The 16,512-nt window shown below is 37.9% G+C and overlaps 1 protein-coding gene and 1 long non-coding RNA gene across 5 annotated transcripts in view; one reads left to right on the top strand and one right to left on the bottom strand.

Annotated features, from left to right (window-relative positions):
• MEIKIN (meiotic kinetochore factor) overlaps positions 1 to 9,172 on the top strand; it is a 36,405-nt gene extending 27,233 nt beyond the window's left edge. For 2 of the 4 annotated variants that reach the window (XM_070739288.1, XM_070739287.1), the window contains exons 10-14: positions 533 to 627; positions 3,340 to 3,498; positions 5,492 to 5,617; positions 7,021 to 7,144; positions 8,708 to 9,172. In XM_070739288.1, the coding sequence (XP_070595389.1) occupies positions 533 to 627; positions 3,340 to 3,498; positions 5,492 to 5,617; positions 7,021 to 7,144; positions 8,708 to 8,727 (524 nt within the window). In that variant the 3' untranslated portion in view covers positions 8,728 to 9,172. Of the gene's footprint in view, positions 1 to 532; positions 628 to 3,339; positions 3,499 to 5,491; positions 5,618 to 7,020; positions 7,145 to 8,321 lie in introns of all 4 variants that reach the window. The other 2 variants (XM_070739286.1, XM_070739285.1) reach the window with 1 other exon arrangement.
• LOC139160874 (uncharacterized) lies at positions 2,571 to 7,038 on the bottom strand. The gene is made up of 3 exons (XR_011558028.1): positions 6,957 to 7,038; positions 6,639 to 6,684; positions 2,571 to 2,658 (listed from the first exon to the last, which is right to left on the bottom strand). It is a non-coding gene; the product is annotated as an uncharacterized lncRNA (long non-coding RNA).
• Positions 9,173 to 16,512: the final 7,340 nt, after the last annotated feature.

The following is a 16,512-nucleotide window of genomic DNA, read 5'->3' as shown; positions in this document are numbered from 1 at the left end:
AAATGAGTGTTACTACCTCTTTTGGAAGCCAGTGCAGCTTTATAAAAGATTCCTGTACTGATTTCAACTCAGTGCATTAAGTCCAGCCTTTAAGGCGTATCTTTGCTACACTGCCTCAGTTTCCAAGCCAGTATCAGAAGAACTAAAGAGGGTCTGCAATACTTTGATTGGCTGCTAGTGGGGGAAAGTGGCAACAAGCTGCAAAATCGCAGCTATTTCTGGCTGCAGGCTGCACCCCGGTTTTTTTGGTCACTATGGTAACCGTTGTGAGTACCTGATTCATCTAAAGTAATTGGTACCCTTAGATACATACATCAAGTGCAGAATGCTCATTCCCTCTTTGTAGAGGGATTTTGAATAAAGTGGGTAAGCTATATATAGTGTAAAGATATAATTATATGTTCTGAAATTGGGAATAAGCGCATGATGCTGTTGATCAGCCTCTGACTCACAAACCTATGGCTGGCAAAAATAGGGGCAGTTTTTTTCAGATGATTTGAAGCATTCCATAGTGTTTTGTTGTATTTTTCAGAGAAACAAATGTGTAAAATTTTGTCTGCAAATGAAAAAAGATTTAAATCACAGCATTCTGGGGTTTCATTATTGCTTCCAAAACGAAAAAAGAAGGTAACCATTTTTAATATTCTTTGGCAATTTCGATATAAATTGGGCAATATGATTACCTTTATTTCTGTGCACAGTTACTTATGTATTTGACCTCTCTACCACAATCCACTGTTTTTTATAAGTAAGGAGAATATCTTTACTAGTTACAGTGAATCACAATTGTGAGATTTTCAACAGAAGTGTTAAATTATTCATTGCCAGGCTGTTATAAAAACCATAACAAAACACCCGTTCCAAACAAAGTAGTAACACATCTATATTTATTGATAGAATTGGACATGATTCCCACTTGACAATTAGCTAATACTAAAGCATCGTATCCTTCTTTGGAATATCAAGCTGGTATGAAAGACTGAAAGAGGGCTGTAATTGGCTTTAATGGATAACGCAGATTAACATTCAGCTAACCTGAGCTCAACCCCTAGCAAATATATGCATATTGTCCATGTAGCTCCTCCATAGTGGGTGGAGCAAACCTCCAAGAATGGGATGACATCATCTCTTCAGCCAATGAGGACTGAGTCTGGCAAATTGATATCTTTGTCCTGCCTCAATTCCCTCTCTTTTGACTCATTCCTCAGGCTGTATAGGACATGTGTTTTCATCTGCTCCCATTCTTCTGAAGTAGTCTCCAAAGATCTTCTGACAGTTCGTGCTTTTGACAGTTCATGTTGACAGCTCAACTGTGAGATTCTCCCCAGCCGATTGTCAACACCGAGTCACCGGGTTAAGCAGCTGGGAGGTTCGGCTTGCTCTACGAGCTGGCCCTCCAGCGAGGGTCTTTGCTCCTCCAGGCTCCCCTCCCATCTCTCCTCAGGTGATTGCTACAGAGACTAAAGACCAAGGGACAGTGTCATCACATTCTTGGAGGTTAGCTCCACCCTACGAGAAGAGAAGTATCAGATAAGACCAACGCTCCTTTCATGGCAAGATAACAGAAATTATTTGCTATTATCTCCTGAGATTTTTTTTTCTTCAGATTTCCCAATCAGGTCTACAACCCTAGGGTTTCCTGGTAGTCTGTCCTTAAGATATAACTAAATGTAATCCTATTTAGCCTTTTCAAGATTAGCCAAGCCTGATGAAATGCTGCTCCCTTCTACAGCTGTAATAGAGTACAACCATCAAGGATGGGGTAGAATGACAGGGCGGGATTTCTCATCAACATGCTTCATGTTACTGGTAAATGATGGAAGCATACTCTCAGTGGAATGTGATAGGTAGAAGTAAGGGTTACTTAACCAGTCCTCTGTTTGCTTATTGTTGCCCATAATATTGATTGAGTTTCCCACATGATCAGCCAGTCTTATTTTCAGTTTTGGAGTTACCATAAGAAAATACTTTATGATACTGTCCTCCTGTTCTTAGATGCAGATGCCCCAGAAGGGGCAATTAAAGTTGTTTTGGTGTTATGATGCCGCCGGACACTTTAAACTAGGAAAAGACGTATGAGGAAGGAAATCCTTTTGATAGTCTGCATCAGAGGTCTTCAAACTTGGCAACTTTAAGACTTGTGGATTTCAACTCCCAGAATTCTCCTACCAGTTAATTCTGGGAGTTAAAGTCCACAAGTCTTAAAATTGTCATGTTTTGGGAGCCCTGGCCTACATCCTTCTCTCATGGATTTACTAGAGGATTTTAAGGAATTGAAGTCCCTAAAAATTCCAAACTATAGAGCATAATATTTCAGATCCCACCTTCGTCGCCACTGTTGAATCAGAGGCTGGAGGCCGATGAAGAGGATAACAGCTCTTTATTTAATAATCAGGAACATCTAAAGTGACCAGCTCCCAGGCAGGTAGCAACTTAAAAACAAGCGGCCAAAACCGCACCTTATATACTTTGTTACTAGCACTGGGATTGGTGACAATGTTTCAAGACTTTGCGCCGGAGCTTCCTATTGGTTGCGCCCAGAGGCTCCTTATTGGTCGCGCCTCGGCTTCCCATTGGTTGCGCTAGCGGGCTTCTTATTGGTCGCCCTGCTCCAATCAGTGATCACCTTTATTCTAACAACTTGCAAACATAACAATACTAAAGAGGAAATAAAACAAAAAAAAAACATGTTGGCACCCAACTTTACCAGAAAGAAAAACTCTGAACAATGGAAAATATTTTTATAGCAGTTGAGGAGTTGCCAAGTGGGAAATATTAGGGATTTTATTTGCCAGCCAGGTTAGGGAAGCTAGACAAGTCCTTAACAGTACTCTTGGAGTTAGTTCTATTGTCTATTCTCTGTCAGGGGGACAGAGGAAGATCCATAGATAAAAGGGAAGGAATATTGCAGCTGATTGAAGCCTTGGAGTTTTCTTGTTAAAAATGGCTGGATTGTGAGTTGGTGGCCAAGGTTTAATACTTTGGTTTAGATAGGAGTACAAAGGGCTTTGTTTGGGGGTAGGGAGGGTCAGTTTGGGTCTGAGAGGAAGAGGCAATGGGAGGCTGTGGGTTTAACTCCTCCTTCAAAAAACAGGAAGGAAAAAGGATGCAGTCTCAGTTTTCCTTGCCAGATCTACTTTCTCAAAAAAAACCATCTGTTCTTTACAACAGTGGAGAAATGAGTGTAACCTCTTCCATATAATTAGTAATATTTAAAAAAATGAGATAAAAATGCAAAATGCTTTGTTCACATTAGGTTATTTTAAACGTACCGGTAAGTACGTTTTTCACTAGTCTTGATTTTACACTAATACACATTTCCTTTTTTTTAAACCTTAGATTGAGGATCAGCAACCCGTCAAAAGAAAATGTAGAAAAAAAGTAACATTTGAAAATGTATGTTCTATATCCTCTCCTCATGTACCGTCTTCCTTTGGAAAAAACATCTCCAACGAAATGTGTGGGATTGTGGCATCCAATCCACCAGATGCTGACATGGTATGTAACTACTCCCTGTGTCTGAAGGCCATAGGAAAGGTGGAATGTATGAATAAAAGGAAAAAAGAAGGTATATAAACCATATTGAACCCAGCACTTAGAAATACTGACATAATATCAGAAAATCGACAGCTATGAGTTATTTGGCACGTTGACATTGAGAATAAGAATGCCTTTATCCCTCTATTTCAAGAAAAAGATGCAATGGGAAGAGCACCCTTATAACCAGTCGAGGCTTACTTATATTCAACCCTAGATACAGGGGCCAAGTCCCTTTCTACACATTGGTGAATGCAAACTTGCTCATTTGACTTTCCATGGTTTCCCTGTTTGCACAAATGTAGATACTAAATTCATCTTATCTAAAACTGGCACCCACATTATAGATAGATGAATCTGGCATTGTTTGATCAAAGGGTTCCAGTTTACAGAATAATGACATATTTTCTATTTCACAAATACTCTGTAGGTACAATAGGTTTCTAACTTTAAATATTTGATTGAGATTAAAGGCAGGACATTAATTGAATGCATATATAAACATCTTTATTTCTTTACTACTAAATGAGATTTTGTTTATATTGTGTGCTTATTTTACAAACTGTAAACTGCTGTGGTTGGCTCTGGCCCAGCTCCTGCCCCAGGGAATGTGGAGGTGGAGGCAGGGAAAACGTCAACATGTCCTAGGCCTGTTTTGTTGCTGGCAGAGTCAGGGAGTGCAGTTTCCTTGGACGAAGAAGAAGATGGGGGATGACTTGGAAGAGGGGGGCTTGGCACACAGCCCAGGAAGCCAATCACCATTATCTTCGGTCGATTCGGATGACGAAGTGTTAGACCCACACAGGCGCAGACTTATGCATCGAAGAGACCAATTGAGGAAATATTACAGGAGATAAGAGAGGCCACCTGTGTTTGGGTGGGGCTCCAGTAATTAGAGCTGCTGCTATAAATAGCAGCGTGCTAGTTTGGCCGTTGTGGAAGATTATCTGATCACAATTCTTCAGGATCCTGCCTCGCTGTGTCTGAACTTTGTTTGTGGATTTTTCACGCTTTTGACACCAAAGCAGAGTAAAGTGTGCATGTCTCACTTCATGGGAAGGAGGAGGGCTGTGACGTTTCTTCATAGCTACTAGCTAAGTACTTAAGGACTGATTAAGGGACTTGTACAGCCGACAAGGTTGTTTTGGGGAAGAGTGATCTTTGCAATACAAAAAGGGTGCTTTGTTTCTTTTGAATTTTGTGATAAAGGACATTGTTTTGAATGTTCAAACATGGGTGTGTCTGAAATTTGTACCCGTTAATTTTCGGGAGGCTTCTACCAGAGAGCCCGGCAGAACATAAACTACCTGGAAATGTTATGTTAAAATATCTTAATGGCTCCAGACATTTTGGTTATAACAACTAATATTTTCATCATATAAGTAACAGTATAAATGTTTGTTTGAAGTGTACCGCTAATGTTTTTAGGAAAAAAGGTCTTTTTTTAAAAAAAATGAGCCAATTCATTCAACTGCAAAAGCATTAATATCTTTTGAACATTGTTACTTCTGGTAACAAATGACCATTACTTGCTTGGCAGTTCTGGCTTGAAAAATAAATATTGAAGTGAAATGAATATCAACTAGAGTTTCCAATTTAAATGACTTTTATCAGAAACTCAAGCAAAAGCAAATTAAGGATTACTTTCTGTACATTTTGAATTATCAATAACTGAGATCCACCTGAAGACTGAAAATTATATCCAGACACTTTTGTATTAAACATGTTTCCAGTTCAAAAGAATATCATGTAACTATCTCCTTGAATAACAACTACTTTGCTGATCTTGAGCCATAATTTATAAGCCAGTATCACAGCGTTTTTTGACAAAGGAAGGCTGTTTTGTCTTGTCCAGTTCAGATAAACTATACTTGTAAACTGAACGTTTGAAATATTTTTCTGAGAAGCACACCCTCTGATTAACCATAACCTCTTGCATTTTTATTTGTTTTAGTTACAGGTAGACCTATTGTCCATGCTTGAAGCCTCAGTCCAGGACAACTGTTCGGCATACAAAAAATGTCCAAATGTGAATTCAGAAGCAATTGTTCCTCTTTCTCCTCAAAGGCCCATTTATCAGGTTATATGTTTATTTACATTTTCTGTGATTCAATACTAAATTAGTGTGCAATTTTTTATTATTTATTTATTTATTTGGTATTTAAAGCATCAAGGTAGAATAGAACAGGATTGCAAATGTTTTCAAAGTTCTCTGTTTCTGAAATTTGACATATTCTTAGGTTCTGGTTTTACATTTTAGATGAAGGATATTGGTTCTGAACCATGAGTATTACTCACCTTCCTCCTTGATTTGGGCTCATTCTTGTTTTAATGTGTACACTATAATTTCAAATGTCACTTTTTTTTCCTAAAGTGTTTTACAAAAACATTTGTAAAATACAGTACTGACCAACTTTTGCTGCAGAAAATGTTATATACCCTCCCAAGGTATATTGGGGAAGGAAACTTTGTTTTATATTGATTCCAGGTTGATATTGCTCTATGGCTCCTTTCAAACATACCATCAAAATTCAGGATTAGTTTTGTATCATCACAGCAAGCTTCTGGTTTATGTACCTTTCCTTCCTTTTTTCCTCTCGCGTGGGCTCAAGGGTTTAAATACAGACCTTTTAGAATCATCATTACAGTAAATCCAAACTTGAAGGTTCCATGTTTACTTTAAGTTATGATTGGTTTAAAACAGTCAGAACCAAATGTTATTTGATTTTGCTTTCTAGCAAACCATCATTTAAAAGAAACCTGTATCCCCCAAACTCTTTCCGATAATTGGAGGAAATATTTTATATATATATAGGAAGAGACAAGTTATTGGATACTTAGCTGACTGGATTCTTGTGTCTGGGCATGAGCAAGAAATCTTCTTAACTTTAACTTAACTTGTGTAGTCCTGATTTTTTGTGCCTGACAGATAAGAGTGATAACACAAATAATAGTAGAGGTGTAGACCACCTGCTGAAACACCGAGAGTATTTTAGGATATTTCTCTATGTGGTGACCATATATTCTAGCTGCCCAGAATCACCTTATAGGGGAGATTGGTAGCATAAAAATCTAATAAATAGTAATAAATAATAATTCACCATCAGTCGATTGTAAAAGTCAGCTTTAGGTGGAACAGCTTACATCCTGCAAAAATAGGAGACTAATATTAACTGTATTTAATTTTTACAATTAAATTTAGTTTTATTCTGATATGTCCTCCCCCCCCCCCCCCCCGGAAATGCAGAATCTGATTATAGCCTTTGCTCTTAATTTGCCCATTCCTAGTTTAAATTAACTAGGATATTAACAAGACATAACTCTGTTTAAAAATGAAAGGAAATGGTTTTGATCTCATATCCATTTTAGAAAAAGACAGAGAAGCACAAGAGCCAAAAGCTTACACATGCAATTCTTACCATTAATTTAATGTTCTGAAAAGTACTTCATGTTGTATGAATAATGTTCTTCTACTTCATTCAGAATTTACAAAGCCCACCAGAAATCTGCTCTATTATTCAACTTTCACCAGGATTTAGACCTCTGGAAGTACTCCAACACCCAATAAATAGAAAAGAAGGGTTTCTCCCACCAGAGGCAACTGAAGGTAAAAGGAAGAGAAAGAAAATATTATGATATCTTAAATGGGTAATATGCTTTTACATTCTATATGCAGAAAATAGTATGTGGTAGTTTGGGATAAAAGTTTCAGAACAAACTCCAGACTTGGAGTGAATCTACAACACAAATTTCTTGGAAATGAATTGAAAAAAAATGTGAGATTAGCTCATGAATTATTTCTTGGCTATACTCTAGATCCAGAGAGTAATTTGTGGGCAAGTCATTTCAAAAAGCTAATTTAAAGGTTAGCCTAATTGATTAATTAATCAGTCTAACATAAATCAGCAAAGGCAAAATTGGTAATGTTGAGTATAAAAGTACATTATTGTCTAGAAATAATTATATTAGGAAAAGATATAGGAGAATATTACTATCGATGGATGGCAGTTTATATATCTTGTCTGTTACCAAAAAGTGTATTAGAGCCGTGATGGCACAGTGGTTAGAATGCAGTACTGTAGGCTGCTTCTGCTGATTGCCAGTTTCCAGCATTTTTTCCAGTTCAATTCTCACTGGCTCAAGCTTGATTCAATCTTACATCCTTGTGAGGACCTAAATTATCGGAGGCAATTTGCTGACTCTGTAAACTGCTTAGAGAGGGCTGTAAAGCACTGTGAAGTGATATATAAGTCAGTGACTCTCAACCTGGGAGTTGGGACCCCTTTGGGGTCCGTTTCACAGGGGTTGCCTAAGACCATGGGAAAAGACAAATTTCCCATGGTGTTAGGAAACTAAAGCTTCTATTCTGGCACCTTGGAACATATTTTTACAATCCGACGATCAGGCATTTATAATGGGGTGTCCCTGTGACCTTCTCGCCAATCAGCTTAAAGCTATGTTTGGAGAATTGGTGCTAGACTTATGGTTGGGGGTCACCACAATATGAGGAACCATATTAAAGGGTCACGGCATTAGAAAGGTGGAGAACCACTGGTCTAAGTGCTACTGATATTGCTTGCTATGTTATAAGTACTGTATGTCATCCAAATTTCTTGTTATACCAGGTATTGCATTTTGGGCATGTTTTCAGATCTATTTCCATTGACAGTTCTGACTGTTCTAAAGTTGTGATGTTATTCCCAAATTCAACAATATAATATTGATTTATTTTCTCCAAAAGGTGAAACAAATTTTACCCCAGTACAAAAATATTTGTATTTCAGATATTATTACAAGCTCACAAAAACTGAACCTGTGGTAATGGTAGCTGAACATTTCAGTTGTTCTCTCACCAAAGCAGGAAGAAGCTAAGCAGAGTACCTGCTGGATCCTGCTGCAGTATCTATTTATAAGCAGCAGATATACAGTAATTAGTAAAATTCATGGGCATTAAATTCTGTTGGAATAAATTATATTAATACTTTCTTCGATGCTTACATATTCCTATAGTTATCCCCAAGTTCCTGTATTTATCTACTCTTGTTACATTCTTTGGAATTTCATATATTGAATAATATGTAAAACGATCACCTAGGAAGGAGATTGTTGGATTTGCATATGGAAACTTATTCTTTCTGTATTGAAAATTACTTTGATTTACTTCTTACAGTTTTCTTAAGGACAACATAAAACATTTACTTGGTTGAATCATTAAAAAAGGAAAAATGTGAAATTGAGAAAATGGAAGGCAGCACATAATTGAAGAAAATATCTGGCTTTTGTACGTTTGAAATCTGATGAAAGTTTTAAAGAAAATAATGAGGGAAAATATACATGAATTTTGATAGGTAAAATATTTTCATGGAATATAAAATGACATAAGTCATTTGAATTAAATTTATTTATTTATACCAACACATACACACACACACGTGTGTGTATGTGTGTGTGTGTGTGTGTGATATATCTCAGAGATATTAACCTAAATTCAGCTAATCTGAAATATTTGAATTTAAGCCAATTCAAAATAATTGCTTCTATTTTTCATTTCAGTTATACTGAATGTAAATTAAAATATGAAACTCTAATACTTTTGTCCTCTGAATATGTAAAAAATAAATTATTTTTGTTAGCAGAAGTTTTTTTTAACAGAGTCATTTCTTTTCCTCAGCAGATTTTAAGACAAAATATTAAATCTTCAATGCTGGATTTAAAGATTCTTCTGCGTATTACTTTTGATAAGTTTCTGTGGTACTATTCTCCTAACATGTTTATCATGGTTTATTCAGCCCAGTATGCCTGGGCAAATCTAACCTGTATTTTGCTTTACTCAACCTTCTCCCTCTACCTTAAAGACTATTCTTCAAATTTTGTTTGGTTTGTAAGTATCTAACATACTTATAAAAACTGAAGTGTGGTGGGTGATTATGAAGAGGAGATCAAAAGCAACTGCTGCCTTTTGTAAACTAACCCAAGATCCTTATTATGCTTGGATTTAGTTTGGTACAACCTTTTTTGGATTACAATTTTGCTAATGCTATTCCATGAAGAAATAATCAAGACAAAGTAAATCTTTGCTGGCTCTTTCTGCCTTTGTCATATGGTTTACAGTGGAAAGAGAAGCTTAATAATCACTTCTGATTTCTCTTGATGTTATTTTCCAAAACATCTAATGTGGTCAAGGTCACTTTATAATGAAGATTCTCCTCTGATGGATGTCTTCAACGGTGTTGACATAATCACAGCAACATATCCAGCAAGCTTCTGATTCCAGTCAAGAATAATCTGCCCGATGTAGTCCTTCATGGTGTCAGTTCAAATTTTCATCTTACATAACCCAACATTGCTAATGAGAGAGTTTGTTCCTATCAAAAGCCCTTGCTTTATAAAACAATAAAAGGCAGCTCTTCAGCTTACCTGAAAAATTAGATGGAAACAATATTATTTATTATAGCGACTATTATACATGGGACTGACTGACACTGTCTAGTCACCACTTCATGGCTTGCATATCAAGTATGACCAAATCTTGGATTTTAGAAATTTGCTGGAGGTTACATTTTATTTGCAACCCCTGATCATGATTCTTATAATTTCTCCTACTTAATTGTGACTCACTTAATGTTGAGAGAGTATATAATGTACTACGTGGGAATGCCATGGACTCTGGCATTAGAGTCCAGTTTTGTGCATTCGTTTTCATGCATAGTTGATATTTCCCAATCTGTATTTCAATTTTACTTTCCAGTAACTTTGGGATTCTTGGTGCTCCTCGACTTGCTTTGTTGTTCTTGTTTTTGCACATACAGTGGTACCTCGTGATACGAACCCCTCGTGATACGAACATCTCAAAATACGAACCCGGGATTTGGAAATTTTTTGCCTCTTGTTACGAACTTTTTCCGGCTTACGAACCCACCGCAGATCGCAAAATGGCGCTCCGCTGAGTGCTGCCGCCCGACTGTCACCTTTTAAAACAGCCAGGGGGCTTCTCAGTGTTCTCCCGAACCCGAACTTTTCGGGTTCGGGAGGGTGCCGAGAAGCACCGCCGCCCAGCTGTCACCTTCTGAAACAGCCAGGGGGCTTCTCGACGTTCTCCTTAATGCCGAACCCGGATGTTCGGCAAAAGTTCGGGTTCGGGTTCGGGTTACAGAGGCCGCCGAGAAGCGCCCAGCTGTTTCAGAAGGTTACAGATTGCAATGAAGATGATCCATACTTTCTTTTTCTCCACAATCAGGATGTCTGGTGTGTTATGCTTCAGAATTCAGTCAGTCTGAAGTTGGAAGTCCCACAGTAGTTTTGCTTGTTCATTTTCAACCACTTTTTCGGGCTTATGATCCCACCAGTTCTTTGCCACTGGTAAATGGTAGTTCCGGCACAAGTTCCAGTGGATCATCTGTGCCACAGCATTATGTCTATGCTTGTAGTCAGTCTGTGCGATCTTTTTGCAGCAGCTGAGTATGTGATCGATTATTTCATCTGTTTCTTTACAGAGTCTGCACTTTGGATCGTCTGTTGATTTTTCAATTCTGGCTTTGACAGCGTTTGGCCTGTTCTTGTGCCGCCAATATTAATCCTTCTGTCTCCTTTTTGAGTGTTCCACTTGGAAGCCATGACCAGGTCTTTTCTTTATCCACTTTGCCTTCAATCTTCTCCCAAGAACTGGCCATGCAGTGCTTTGTTCCGCCAACTGTCCATACAACATTGAGTTACAGCTTTTCTGTACTGGTCCTTAGTTTGCTTCACCTTGAGAAACTTCCTATTGTTGACCTCCATCAATGCTGACTCTTTGCTCTCCTTCACATAGTCAGCTAATGCATGCTTCTCTTCTTCCACTGTCTGCTTCACTTGCAAAAGTCCTTTGCCGCCTATTTTCCTTGGTAAATACAGCATGTCAACATCACTACGGGGGTGTAGTGCATGATGGATTGTCATTAATTTTCTGGTTTTCCTGTCCAGGTTGTCCAGGTCTGCTTGAGTCCAGTTCACTATGCCAGCTGTGTATCTAATGACAGGCATGGCCCAAGTATTTATAGCCTTGATAGTGTTGCCACCATTCAGTTTGCTCTTCAAAATTTTTCTGGTCCTCTGGATGTACTCATTGCTGATCACAGTTTTCACATGGCCATGCTTGATATTATCCAGTTGCAAGATGTCCAAGTATCTGTAAGCTTCTGGCTGGTGGCACTTGATGGTTTGACTATTTGGCATTTCAATGCCCTCACTTTCAATGATTTTCCCCTTTTTCAGTGCCACTGTGGCACATTTATCCAGGCCAAATTCCATGCTGATGTCATTGCTGAAGATTCGCACAGTGTTGGTTAGTGACTGTATCTCAGTTTCTGATTTTCCGTATAACTTCAGATTATTATTATTATTATTATTATTATTATTATTATTATTATTATTATTATTTAGATTTGTATGCCGCCCCTCTCTGAAGACTCGGGGCAGCTCACAGAGTAGATACAAACATAAGCATTTAGTTTGTATCTATTGTGTGCCCTTGTGTTGTTGTTAAAGGTGAAGTAGTCACTAACAGGGAGTACATTGTGATGTATGATGTTATGAACAACAGTTAAATCAGTTCGGAGGCGGCGTGGCTGTAAATTTTCTAAATGTTCTAATATTTTCTAAAAGGCCTACATGGCATTGGGCCAGATTACTTATGGGACCGCCTCCTGCTGCATGAGTCCCGGCAACCGGTTAGGTCCATAGAATCGGCCTTCTCCAGGTCCTGTCAACTAGATAATGTCACTTGACGGGCCCTAGGAGAAGAGCCTTCTCTGTGGGGTCTCCGGTCCTCGGGAATCAGCTCCCCCCAGAGATTCGTACTGCCCCCACCCTCCTCGTCTGAAGACTTCTCTGCCCCCACCCTCCTCGTCTGAAGACTTCTCTGTGCCACCAGGCTTGGAGCTATTAGACTCCAGCCCCCTGGCTGATGAATGTTATGTATGTAGGAATGTCTGACTTTTAATATAACTAGGATTTTAGATTAGATTAGTTAATTGAAATTAATTGGATTAGGACATTTGTATTGTACTGTTTTATCTTTTATATGCTGTCAGCCGCCCAGAGTCCTCGGAGAGGGGCGGCATATAAATCCAATAAATGAATGAATAAATGACTAATCAGTACATAACCTTAAAATGGCCCATTTTCAATCTTAAATTAGTATATAAGATTAAAAGATTCATTTAAGCAGTTTAAAAGATTCTATAAAATTTAATTAAAGATTTAGTAAAACTTAAAGAAATAAAACTTTGAATGAAAGCTAAACTATAATAGAGAAAAATATGAAAGTTTTGTATATTGTTTTGTTACCATTACAAATGTATATGTGGAGTTCAAAGAGAAAAATGTATAGATATGGTACCAAATACTTAGTTAGTTTTTCCTCCCTAACTCAATAGAATGTTTTACCTTTTTTCTCCCTCGAGGTCACTTTTTAACTTGTTCCCAAGGAAGTGAAGATTATATTTATTCAGACTCCTAACAGAACAAAAGGAAGAACTGTGCAGACCTATGGGCTTTCTTGAGCATCATGGAATCAAATGTTCTGCTTTCCCTCTCCCTCCCTCCCTCATCTCCCCAGATCATTTGTTCAGTCACTAGTGCTTTTAATTGACTTCCTGATTGCGACAATGATTTTGAACTTTTTCTTTCAAGCTATTCTTCCTGGCATTTAAAAAAAAAATTCTCCTACAGTCTAGTATAGTGGCTAAGGCAGCATCCTAGAAATTGAAAGATCATGAGTTCTAGTTCTGCCTTAGGCCACAAACCAACTAGGTGATCTTGAGCCCATCATTCTTAGCCCTAGGAAGGAGACAATGGTAAACTGTCTCAAAAAATCTTGCCATGAAAACAATAACTCAAAAGCACACACACATCCCAAAAGGTTTTAATATACTAGATTAAAGAATTTGGCTTTTTGATCCTTTGAAAGACACATCTCAGTTTGTCACTATCAATCTATAGAATATATTTTTCCTTACTTTGACAAATTAACATGCTTGGAACAAACTTCCAGCAGATGTGGTTGGTAAATCCACAGTAACTGAATTTAAATATGCCTGGGATAAACATATATCCATCCTAAGATAAAATACAGGAAATAGTATAAGGGCAGACTAGATGGACCAGGAGGTCTTTTTCTGCCGTCAATCTTCTATGTTTCTACATGTTAATTTCTACATTTGGAAGAATATCTTAATCATAAAGCCAATCCTATATGCCAACTGGTACTAAAATCTTCCAGTCTTTTTCATCACCAAATCAATAGATTTGGAACCCTCAAGAAAAGGATGGCTAGCAATCATGACTCTTCAGTGAGTAGTAGATGAGTGATAGCCTTAAAGTCTTGGCAAAAAGTTTTGAGAACCACTAAAACCACTCTCCCCACCCATGTCTGGCTTCTTAGGCTTGGAGAAACAATGACAAAATATCCTTGTTTCAAAACTGGGACATGAGATTGTTCCTCCTAGAAATTGAGCAAATGGGAAAACCGAGAGAAATAAAAATATGTAAAGGTGTATGAATCAAAGCCAAGTAAATGTATATGATTAACTCAGACTAGGAAGAATATTTTTTAATTATCTCTAAACGTTAAGCTAGGATTTTAACGGTGGTTTGTTGAATGACCACAATAGTGCATCATACTCAACACATTGAAGATACAGTATATTCATGCAGCTCATCCAAAAAACACGAGTATTTTATGTTTATATTTCAGGTGAGAATAAGAAGAGAGCTAATGGCTTGATTTTGACTACTTACTGTGATTAGGAAGGGCTAAGAGCTTCACCACTTAGTTTTGTCACAAGGTTTTGCATGGCGGTGCCTTCCCAGATCAGTACATGATCATCATCTCAGCACATGCCTATATTTTTCCAAAAGGGCAACAACTTCACTTGGAAAGTATAACTATAAATATATCAAGAGAAGCAACTTCTAAAATCAACACTTGCATTGGGCCAACGCTGGTATCTGACATTTGGAACCAGAAAGGGAATATAGATCATTTTATTTTAACTGTAGATGTACGGTACTTACCACGGAGGATTTGTGTCTCAATTGCCAAGATGATTTAAGTGACTTTTGTCTATACAGATAGTTCTTGACCTACGATCCCAGTTGGAACCAGAATTCCATTAAGAAGCAATTTGATTAAGCGAGTTATGCCCAACTTTACAATCTTTGGTTTGCTATGATTGTTACTAAATATTAAGCATACTGAGGTTCCACCACTAAGCTTGCATGTTGCAAATTGGTTAGGGAGGCTGCAATTAGGAATCCCAAGACGTAAGTTGCCAAGCATCTGAATTTTGATCACGTAATCATGGGGATGCTGCAATGGAAGTAACAGTCACTTTTTTCAGCACCACTGGAACTTTGAACCATTATTATCATGAAACCATTATTAAATGAATGATTGTAAATTTATTTATTTAATTGGATTTTTATGCCGCCCGTCTCCGAGGACTCGGGGCGGCTCACAACATATATAAAGAGACAATCAATCCAATTAATACATAAAAACAATCCATAAAAATCTACTTTAAAAACTTCCATTACCATTCATTCAATGAGGACTACTGTGGTGGTGCAGTGGTTAGAATGCAGTACCACAGGCTGCTGCCAGCAGTTGAGCAGTTCGATTCTCAGCAGGCTCAAGGTTGATTCAGTCTTCCATCCTTCTGGGATCAGTAGATTGAGGATCCAGATTGTTGGGGACAATATGCTGATTTTTTAAACTGCTTGAAGAGGGCTGTAAAGCACTTTGAAGCAATATTTTATTTATTTATTTATTTATTTAGATTTGTATGCAGCCCATATGAGTCTATATGAGTATATAAGTCTAAATGCTATTGTTAATCCTATATGCCTTGTCTGTAAGGTAAAGGATGAAAGGAAGATCTACAGTAAATGTTGCAACATTAAATATTCTGTTTCCAGCCTTGTCCTCTTCTATGATCCTTGTACCAAAGTTAGGAACTTTTTGTGTATGGGAAGGGAAGTTAACACTTTTGAGAAGGCTCAAAGATGTTACATACAATTTTTGTGTTCTGGGATATTTCATATTTTTCTGAGGTTTTTATACGGACAACACAGAAGAATTCTTTTTGGAAATAGCCAGCCAAAGACAGATGAATAATTCTAACCAATGTAGTCATTATGTATCATTGCCATAGTCAGTCTTAATGCATGGCTAGATTTCCTGAAAGGCAGACTGCATTCATATGGTCCACTACATCCAGAGCTCTATTGTAACACAACTTGAATCATTGGGTGTGCAGTTTTGTGATCATTGGAACACTCATACCTAGCACACCATTGGTGTAAAACTGGTGAAATCCATTTTTTATTACTGGTTCTGTAGGCATGGCTTGGTGGGCGTGGCTTGATAGGCGTGGCAGGGGAAGGATACTGCAAAATCTCCATCCCCACCGCACTCCAGGGGAAAGATATAGCAAAATCCCCATTCCCTCCCTACTCCTGAGAAATTATTGTGAAATCTCCATTACCACCCCTCTCTGGGGGCAGCCAGAGGTGATATTTGCCAGTTCTTCAAAATACTCAAAACTTCTGCTACCGGTTCTCCGAACTACTCAACATTTATTTATTTATTTATTATTATTTATTTATTTCCAGTTCTCTAGTCTAGAGCCTGTCAGAACCTGCTGGATTTCACCCCGGTGTAAAGGGTTGTGGAGTGATGGAGAAGAGAAGTTAAAAATTTAAGGTTACTCCTACCTGATGAAATATACAAGTTTCTGGGCAACTCCCCAGTCTCACATTCCTTACATTAAATGGGGGGATTTGTGGGAGCCCAACAAAGTAGGTTCTTACGGATAGCATCTTTAGCTCTCAAGGGAAAAGCGCTTAGCTTCAATTTTTCTTTCTTTCCTTCCTTTCCTTCCTTCTCTTTCTTCTCAGTCTGCACTACTTTTACTACTAGATTTTTTCATCATTCCT

This window comes from Erythrolamprus reginae, chromosome 2 (assembly GCF_031021105.1).
Source record: "Erythrolamprus reginae isolate rEryReg1 chromosome 2, rEryReg1.hap1, whole genome shotgun sequence".
Lineage (NCBI taxonomy): Eukaryota > Metazoa > Chordata > Lepidosauria > Squamata > Dipsadidae > Erythrolamprus > Erythrolamprus reginae.
The sequence above is the reverse complement of the archived record's forward strand: the minus strand, read 5'-3'. Positions and strand labels throughout refer to the sequence as shown.